The sequence below is a fragment of the Drosophila persimilis genome, unplaced genomic scaffold (assembly GCF_003286085.1).
Source record: "Drosophila persimilis strain 14011-0111.01,24,50 unplaced genomic scaffold, DperRS2 tig00000191-arrow-pilon, whole genome shotgun sequence".
Lineage (NCBI taxonomy): Eukaryota > Metazoa > Arthropoda > Insecta > Diptera > Drosophilidae > Drosophila > Drosophila persimilis.
In genome coordinates this window covers 11243542-11253226 of record NW_020825298.1, presented here as the reverse complement: position 1 = coordinate 11253226, position 9685 = coordinate 11243542, and the positions used below count along the sequence as shown (strand labels likewise).

Below are 9685 nucleotides of genomic sequence, written 5' to 3'. Positions count from 1 at the left end.
TGAGATGGTATATTTTGATATACTGGCTATACCGCGGTCACACTGGTTATTATTAGTGTTAGCTGTACTATGGCTGGGGTATTTTTTAGTGCTTTTTCGGTTACAGCTGACACCCCCGCTCATTTGTTGTTCTTTTTTTAATTGGAAAATTAAGCAAAAGGAAAGACTAAAAAGGTTAATAAACTGCACAAATATTACACCATTTTGATATGGCAATACCCAAAAACCTGAAAAGAGTGACTGACCGAGAAAGAAGAGCAAAGATTTTGTCGATTTTTGCTGCAGCTGCGCAGCCCCAACAACACTGAAACACAGCAACAACTGCGTTGTGATTCATCTCTTTGAAAGAAGTTTGGGATATAAATTGATTTTTAACACTACTTCCATTGCAGATAAGCAATATAATGGAGGACTCCGTGGATGGGGATACCGGCGCCCGCAAGGATCTCATACTGGATCGCATTAACAAGCGCAACAAGGACAGGAAAAACTATTTGGATGTAAAGTTGGAGCAGCGCTCAAAAGAGACGATCCAGAACGAGGGCGTGGACTTCTTTGCTCAGACGTTTGGCCAGCGTGCCTACGACATAGAGAAGAGCATCCTCATGCTGGACATGAACAGTGGGGATGCACCGCTACCCGATCTCAGCAAGAGGCTGCCAGAGATTACTCTCCAGATACAGGAACTGCAGCGTTATCTAACCGCATCGACGATGTTTCTTTCGGATTTCAAAATCAAGTCTTGTCAGAATATGCTAAACGCCCTGACCAGCAGCAACGATGAGGCCCGTCAGCGGCTAATGCCCAAAAAGAAGTTTGGTTTCAGCGGCAAGAAGACGGCTCCCAAGCAAAAGTCGTTGCCGGTGGTCGTCGATGGCGAACCACAGGACAAGAAGACACCAAAGAAGGAGCAGAGCGGCAGCAACTTCACCTGGACCATTGCCAATCGCAGGAATGCTCATATTGTACTGAGCGCAGACGAAGTCAATGGCCAGGATATAACCATTTCCAACTTAAGTCAATGCCTGGTGGAGCTACAGGGTCATCCCGGCTCTGTGCAGGTCTCCAAGGCCAGTCAGTGCACCCTGCTGTGTGGGCCCGTGGCGCGTTCCTTCTTTGCCGAGCAACTGGATCGCTGCACCGTGGCCATAGCCTGTCAGCAGCTGCGCCTGCATTCCTCCCATTCCACACGCATCTATCTCCATGTCACCTGTCGGGCCATCATCGAGGATTGCAAGAAAATCGAGATTGGGGAGTTCAACTACGACTACCCGGAACTAGAGGCCGACTATTCCGCTTCTGGACTGAACAAATCCCAGAATAACTACACGGATGTGGCGGACTTCAACTGGCTGTCTCCGGATGTGCATTCGCCCAACTGGAGCCTGCTTAAGGATCATCCGGCGCCCAATTGGAATGCCCTGCGTCGCGATTTCCTCAGTAATAATAATAATTACAAAGATGATAACGAAGAGAAGGAGAAGACCACGATCATATAGTGGCGGCGTCGGCGGCTGCTCTGGACCGTTGTGGCCTATGCCCTACTGCTGGGCTGGCTGCTGGTGGAGATGCTGCTGCCGGTGCCGCTGGAGCCTCCGACTGGCACGCGCGTGTAAATAGATCTTAAGTGAATTGAATTAATATATATCTAACCCCGCCCTGTTTTTGGCATGTATCCCACTCAAAATCTCTCTCACTGGGTTGTCACAGTTGTTTGTGTGTGTTCCGTAAATTATGTACGCCGTACCCTGGTACATGTGTCTCCGGCAATTTGACATCATGTCCATTTCGGGATAGCATAATCAGTGGCTGGCCAAAATGACTGGGCGCTGTGCTGTGCTGTGGCTGTGGCTGCCACACAAATTACAGTTACATTGGCTTACTGCCTCGAAGTAGTAGGAGGCGCGGCGGAAGAAGAAGAAGAGCCGGAAGGACAGAGAGAGTCATGCAAGTTTCATGTGTGGCCACAACAGGACTTCTCGAGTTGGTAACTTCTTCGGTCACCGGGACCGGGACATTGATGAGGGTCGGTCAACTTTGTCGTGCGGTTTGTCCTACAGCGAACGTTGGTTTCGGCCATTCGGAAAGTTTACCCACATTTTGGGAATGGCTACTTGTTGGCCTGGAATGAGATCTGCCATTTGGAATCATAACCGCTCTCTGGAGAGAGAGTAATCAGTCTTCGTCAGGCCCCCTTTCGCCTACCGCTGTCGACATGACCGTCCGACTGTCAAAATAATTAACGAATTCGAGTTACATGCGTGGGCAGAGCATATGAGGAGCCCGAAGGCCAATGACAGTGGGGGAGACTGTCGCCCCGAGACCACCGCGGCGACCATATCGACATGCCATATTAGTGAGGTAATTGAACTGCAAATTACACTTACAGCGTTACAGCGTTGCCCCACTAATAGAGCGGCTACCAGAGAAGACAGTGCGGAGCGGGTGTGGGTGGGGAGCGGGAGAAGATTGAGGTTATGTAATGAGCTGTCAACGTGAGAACAGCTGTCACCGTTATAACCAGAGCTGTCCACTTTGTGGCTTTTGTGTGGGCTGGGCTCTGGTAGGGCGGTGGAACCTGCTGATAAAGAAAATACAAGGTGCAAGGAACAAGGAAGAAGGGTGAAGAGTGAAGGCGGAGGAACAAAAGGTAAAGTGCAAACAATTTAGCACGTGTTTCGGTGGTTTGTGCTGGCCAAGACAAAAGGGTAAAGGTTGGGTATAGGTAAAGGGTAAAAGTAAGGGTTAGATAAGAGTCAGCCACCGCACTAGCTAACCGTCAATTAGGTGGGGCATGAGGGGCACTTGGGGCCCTTTGGATTGCTATGCAAGCCAGCACAACGGGAACCAGAACTTTGTGCAATTTTCTAATCAAAATTGTGGTTTTCATTGCAGTTCTTGGCAGCGAGGGAGGCTGGGATGGAAAGATGTCCCTACAGAGCAGAGTTCTGAAACTGTGCAAACTTAAAGCGATAGAAATGTTGACAGTTTTTGGATTTTCATCAGGGATAAAGACAAAACAGAAGACAAATGCTAGTGCTAAATATTTAATAAATGCAACAAGTGCTTTGGATATTCAATTTAATTACGGAATCGCCCCCATGTCTGTGATTGCTAGACCAAAGCCACCCCAGATATAACGCCCATAGCGTAATTACCCTGTCAATCTCCATCTGCATTTGCACAGCTCCATATCCATCGATTGCCACTTAATGCCGTGTCTTTGTTCAATACACAATCCAATCCCAATGACTGCAATCAAATTGCAAATGAATTGTTTATAATGTGACAAAAGTGGCCCAATATGCCTGTCAGGTGGATGTCAAATGCACACCTGGAATTCGCTTGAATTAATTTTCATACTCAACGCCTCTGCTGCTGCTTCAGCTTCTGATTCTGCCAGCGGCCTCAGTCACTGCCACAGACAGCGCAGCGACAGCGGCAATCGCATAGAACCACAACATGAAACGCAGCTAGGGCCGCCACTCTATACTTATACCGCTACATTTACTTTGCTTAGTACAACAGCAAACATGACGTCATAGCGCTCTCAGTAGTGCTGTAGAGCTAGCGGACCACCTTGCACATCATAAGCAAAAGTAGCTGGGAGAGCGTGGGAGAGAGAGCAAATGGGAAGAGGAGATCGAAGAACGAATGCATTAGCGCCGCTCTCACTCCAGTTTTTTCACCCGGCCCAAGCGCCCGTCGGCAAGTCAGCTCCGTGTTTTATTCCCTGAAAATGCGGAAAATGGTGGAAAATCCAATGGGAAAAATCGGGCGCAGGTGTGTGAAGTAAAGCTTAGTGTATTGGTGCAGTGATTATGTACAACAAAGTGTGTTTTGGTGGAAGAAAATGTGTTTGATCAAAGGCGAGGGCTCACAAAAAGGCAAATGGCGAAAAAAAGCAGATCTACGAAGGAAAAGTGCAGCAATGTGTGATATATGTACATATATATATGTATGTACATAAGTGTATATATTTGATATGTGATATATGTATATGTTGACAAACAAATTATTTTTGCATAAATTCTTTTTTTTTCATGTGCAGAAATAAACAATGCGTTATTTTGCCGTTTTCTCACTTTTTTTTCGTTTCGTTTTCGCAAAAGCACCCGAATAGATCGTGGGAGAGAGAGCAAATAGGAAGAGGAGCAGAAGATCGAACAACGCATGCATTAGCGCCGATCTCACTCCAATTTTTTTTACCCGGCCCAAGCGCCCGTCGGCAAATTAGCTCCGCGCTTCTATCCCTGAAAATGCGGAAAATGGTGAAAAATCCAATGGGAAATATGTTGCTGGTGTGTGAAATAAAGTTTGCTGTAGTGATTAGATATAAATGTGCAAAAAATGTGTGTGCAATGCAAGAAAATGCGTTAAATCAAGAGCGGCAGCGCAAGATGGCAACAAAAAGGCAGCTCGGCAGCGGAGAAGTGCGGAAAGTGTGATACAGCTGTATTTATTTTATTTTTTTTTTCCGTTCTGTGCGCGTTTTTGGAAAATTGGCAAAAAAGACGCGAAGTCATGTCCCTTTCGCACTCATCATGAAATATCGCAGTGAAGAAGAGCATCAAAACGGAATGTGAGAGCGTTCAAAGTGAAGCTCATTTTGGCGTGAGAGGCATTCCAAATACTGGAGATCTGACTCTCTCCCGCTTCGAGCATCAGCTTCCACCCTCTAATTCCTGTAATGCAATAAAATGAAGAGAGCGATGCAAGTTCTTTCAATTTCATCTTTATTTCGTTAAGGAAAAGGTAAGCTGAACCTTATGCATTAATTTTGTTTCAGGTCTGCTTCCACGTTGCAAACATCTGATAAAAATCATCATGCCATCTGCCCAGGGTAATTGTTGAACGAACAATTTGAATTGCAAATTGAACAGAGCTTAGGGAGACAAAAAGGGGGAAAGAGTGTGCGAGTGAGTGAGAAGGCTGCGTCTTTAAGTTTCAAGGGGGAACATAATCAGCTAACAGGAACAAGGTGTATTTGAAAAAGGTGAGGTATACAGTATCCCACTCGTTATGTGCCACAGAAATGTTATTCAAAGCCCCACCTTGTCAAATCATACCTTGGGCTGCAACTGCCGTTGGAAAATGAGCAGCTTAAAGTGTGAGAGGGACTCAAAGGGAGAGAGAGAGGTAGTAAATGGGCGTAAAAAGCGTGGAAGAGTGGGAGGATACAACCGTGAGAGAGATCGTCACCACTGACATTGCAATTAAGCTCTCAAGTTGCATCGCTGCTCTCATCAGCGGCGGCCATTTTGGGGAAGGGGACGCCTATCGACTTTCACTTTTCGGCCCCCAAGAGTCTCTCCCATTTGTCCTTAAAGTTTTTGCCCGGCATTTGCATTGGTAATTGCACTGCGCTGCGGAGAGGTATCGCCTTTAAACAGAGCTGCTCTTAGACGAGAAATTAAGCTTTAAGTCTCCAATTTGGTTATCTCTAATGATTGCTGTGCTGCTCATTGAACGAACAAAAGTAAGGCTGGCAACTCGAGTGCAGTCGAGTGTTTGTCGTCGTTCCAATTTCCGTTTATTCAAATGAACCCTCCCTCTCCCACTGCCACCCCCCTCTCTGATAAACTATCAAATTTAATTGCTTTCACACTTGGCCAGTGTTGGTAAGCGCACACACACACACACACACACAAGCACACAGAACTGATGTACAGGTGCATCTGTTGGTGCCACATTTGCATAGCTCACAATTAGTTTTCTCATTATCGCAGATAATATTCGCCGCATTTGCGATAAGGGTCGAGCAGACCGAGCGTTCAGGAGGCCCCACTGCAAGTGCAGGTGACCGCCTCCATATGCATTAATATTATCGTTTTGTCGTGTGTGTCCCAGTGTCTGTGTGTGTGTGTGCCTGTGTGTGTTTGTAATTGCCCAACACGGCCACATCTGGCCATCTCACTCTCCTCAGTCCATGTCCATTCTCGGTCTCTCCCTCTCCCTCTCCCTCTCTCTCCATTCCATTCCATTCCATTCCTGTCGCACAAATGGCACCCACCTATGCTTTGATGGTTTCAATTACTGCAAAATTACCGACCCGCGTCACCTGGCTTCTACACCGTTTCCTTCTTGGTCTCCTTCCTCGGCCTTCCTCCTTCCCCCACTCTGGGGGGCGGGGGCTCCCCTATTTTGACCCATATAACCACGGCAAATGCTTTTGTGTGCTGATTTTATGGCTCAGCTGATGTGGCAACGATGGTAATTTACGCATTAGGTTTTGGAAGCCCCAGACCTCAAGCGGATACCAAGGATCCTTAAAACAATTGCTCTGGAAATTGCCTGAACATTTTTTTAGTGCCTTTTGGAATTTGTTTTTGGGGAATGTGGGGATACTTAAAATATGAAAATTATGTGGGACACAAGAAGTGTTTGAATGGTTAAATGGAATCTTTAAAAACTGTAGAATCCTTTAATGATTAATGTGTTTTCCTTTTTAGAAGACAAATTATTGAATTTTCATGCCAATTTGTTTGGCAGTTTATGGGCGTGTTCCTTTAAAAACGCCTTCCTTCCGATATTGATAAGCGAAAAAAAAATGTTGATTAATTAAGCGAATTACTGGAGTCATGGAGTGCAATTAAAATGTCAGCGCAGCCCACAGTCTGCCAGGGATATCGCTACATATACAGATATACAATGTAGGCTTCCCGGGCCAGTATTGGTTATGTAACGCTCCCCCCCGCCCCGCCACACCAGCCTCCTGCTCTCCAGCTGTTTATTCCCTCGAATCTCGGCTCTGCGTGTGCAGCTCAAATTGTAATTAATGATGCAAGACAGCCGGCCCGGCCCGGCCCGGCCCCATCCGCTGCTGCTGCTGCTGCTCCTCTCCCCCGCGTACAGACCACAGTCGGCTCCAAACCGAAAATCTCTGCCAGATCCGGGTAGGCCTTGTCATCCTGTGTGTCCTGCGCCTTTGTTTGTTTTTTCATACCCTCGAAAAGGGATTTACAAAAAAACCGCAGGCAGGCAGTGCATCACGAGATGCCATCCATCCATGATCTCTGAAAAAGATATGGCTTTCCCTCTTTCTAGGGTATCCCACAGTCGCTTCTCCCTCCACTTCTCCCTTTACTGTTTGTTTGCTTAAATCATCGACGCGGAGCGCGTTTTAAACGCGTTTCTCATGCTTTTCGTGTAAATAAATGAAAAGTTCGTTTAATTCTCGTCGATTCTTTATGTGAAAAAGAGGGGGAGGAAGGGGAGAAGGGGGTGTGCCACAGACAGGCATTGGAAGGAGGCGTGGCCTGGCGTATCGTTTACTTTGGAAATGAAAAATTATGATTACATCAACAATAATCGAAATGCGCTTGTAAGCTTCCTTCGTGCCACCTCCCCCTCTCCCTCTCCTTTCTCCTTCTCCTTCTTCTGCTGCTGCTGCTGTCATCATCCCGCTTCCTCTTCTGCATATTCTTTGCTCACAATTCCATTCCGCCTTTCCGCTCTCCCTACGTACCGCTCTCGCCCCACCCCCCTCTCGCTCACTCACGCAGACTGCTGCTTCCCTTTGGTGCCGCTATCTTTTGCATGGCTCCGTTATTGTCGTTATTGTTATACCCCCCCAGAGATAGGGTATATTGGTTTTGGGAAGAGGTTTGTCATGAAGAAAGGAAGGCCCTATATATTACATATGTATATTCTTGTTTTCCATCAATCAACGATGATCCTTCTTTCCATCTGTCTGTTTCCATTGATTTAAGATCTCTTTTTTTCAGCTACCTCTCGCAAAAAAAGGTCACAGATCTTTCATTTAAGGATATCTTTTGGATCTGCCATAGGAACGATCGTTCGGAAAACAAATATGTATCTCATTATTAAACGTTTCCCTATCCCTGCCAAAACAAAGATTGTTCTCTTAGGGTATTCAGACCCTCGATCATCGAACCTACGAGTAGCTTCCCATCTCTTGTTGTTGTTGCCTTTGCTGCTTACTGTTTTTTTTTTGGGTTCCTTTTGCTTTTGCTTCGTTTTGGCAATTTCTCTTCGTTCGCGTTGCTGACTTGCAATGCTCTCATGCGTAGCAGACGGCTGAACGAGGAGCGGACGGAATGCAAGGGGGCGGGGCAAGGCAGGGGGGATGTACGCGGGCATTCATGGGGAACAGGGGTGGGAGGTGGGGGTGGGGTGAATCGGTTGGTAGTAATGTAAACGTTCAATATTTGTGTTCAAAGTGAAAAAAATCGGAGACGTTTTTTGCACTTCTTCTTGTGGATGGCTACTCCCTCCCTCTACTCTTCCTCTCATAGGTGCAGGGTGTGTTGATGTGAGGTGAGGCAGTCACACTATGCCTTCGACTGCGAATCTACAAAATCTAAAACCAGGACGTGCCATAAATATGTCCCTATCGTGGGAGCGATCTCTGGAAAATCATTTCCTTTTCTTAGTATACTTGTGTCCAGCTCCTCTCTCTTCTGTACTCATATTCCCTTCTCCAGTTCTAGTTCTCGATCCATTCTTTTGCGCCTCTCTACCCAAACGTTTATTAAACCACAGGTAAAGCAGATCCCTTCTACAGTTCCTGCGCGCGGTCACGGATTTCTGGAATCGAAATCTCGCACGGTCGCACCTTCTGTTTCTCATACCGTGTCTTGGCCCTTACCTTTTCTTCTGCTACTTTTGCACAGTGTCATCCATGCGCCTCCTTCCTCGCTCCACCATCTTCCACCCCCCCGCGTTCTTCTTCTCCCTTTGCCCCACACACATTGAACAGGCAGCGACGCGTTCAGCCAAAAAGTATGCAATGCAAAATCGGAAAAAATGCGCGTGGCAGCACCTCCGACGGCGTCGTCCATCTCCTCTTCCAGGGATCCAGGATCCACTTTTCGGCTGCTGCCTGGCTGTCCCTATCTCTATGGCCGCCCACCACCCCCCTCTCTCTCTCCCTCTCTCTCTCTTGGTGTGTGTGAGATATGCATATAAATCAGCGTCGTCTGGGAACGGGCGACAGGACAGGCACAGGCACAGGGCCCTGGCACCGCTGTCTCTTGTCTTCTACACCCCCTCCAACAGCTCCAGCTGCGCCTCCTTCTCCTGCATCTTTGATCCGGCGACAATGCCAAAGCCCCAGACACAAAACACAACAATTTTTGGGTGCCTGCCTGCATTGCGGCGCCTCTGCTGCTTACGCCCCATATAACTCTCCCTCTCTCTCTCGCTGTGTACTTGCCTCTCTTTCCCTCCAGTCTTAGGTTGACTGCACTCGGCATTATGCTTTGCGTATTTGTCGCTTTATGAAGTCATCTTGGCGTAAAAGCAAATTTATGACCAACTTCACTTTATTTCTGTCAGTTTTTGGCCCCAAACATAAAGATGGCCATCTTTCTCAGCCCCTCCCCAACCCCCCAATCCCCCAACCCACTTTCTATCTCAATCTCTCTCTCTCTCTGGATCTGTCTCGCTCCCCCTCTCTGGGAAAGAACATTTCCTTTATCTTCTTTTGTAAACTCCAGAGAACTGTGCATTAGCATTAGCTGGCGGAATGTGTCAAATGGCCTGTGGCATGCCACTCCCTTCAAGGGGTTGACAGTCCATGAAGCGGTTTTGCAGTTTAGTTTTTTGAAATGGAAATCACATGATTCACATTTTTTATTGGTATTTTAGTCGGATATGTTCTGGGAATTGGCTTAATTTGAATATTAAGTGCTTTATTGTGGGGCTCAAATTCGATGGAACT

The 9685-nt window shown here is 47.0% G+C and overlaps 1 protein-coding gene across 1 annotated transcript; it reads left to right on the top strand.

Moving 5' to 3' along the window:
* The first annotated feature begins 114 nt into the window (after positions 1–114).
* Positions 115–1675, top strand: LOC6589394 (tubulin-specific chaperone C). The gene is made up of 2 exons (XM_002014607.2): positions 115–174; positions 393–1675. Exon 2 carries the CDS (start codon positions 405–407, stop codon positions 1497–1499), a length of 1095 nt encoding a protein of 364 aa, XP_002014643.1. The 5' UTR covers positions 115–174; positions 393–404; the 3' UTR covers positions 1500–1675.
* The last annotated feature ends 8010 nt before the right edge of the window (positions 1676–9685 follow it).

What these genes read in the sequence shown, in the direction of transcription:
- LOC6589394 (XM_002014607.2), top strand. Translation starts at nt 405, where the DNA reads ATGGAGGACTCCGTGGATGGGGATACCGGCGCCCGCAAGGATCTCATA.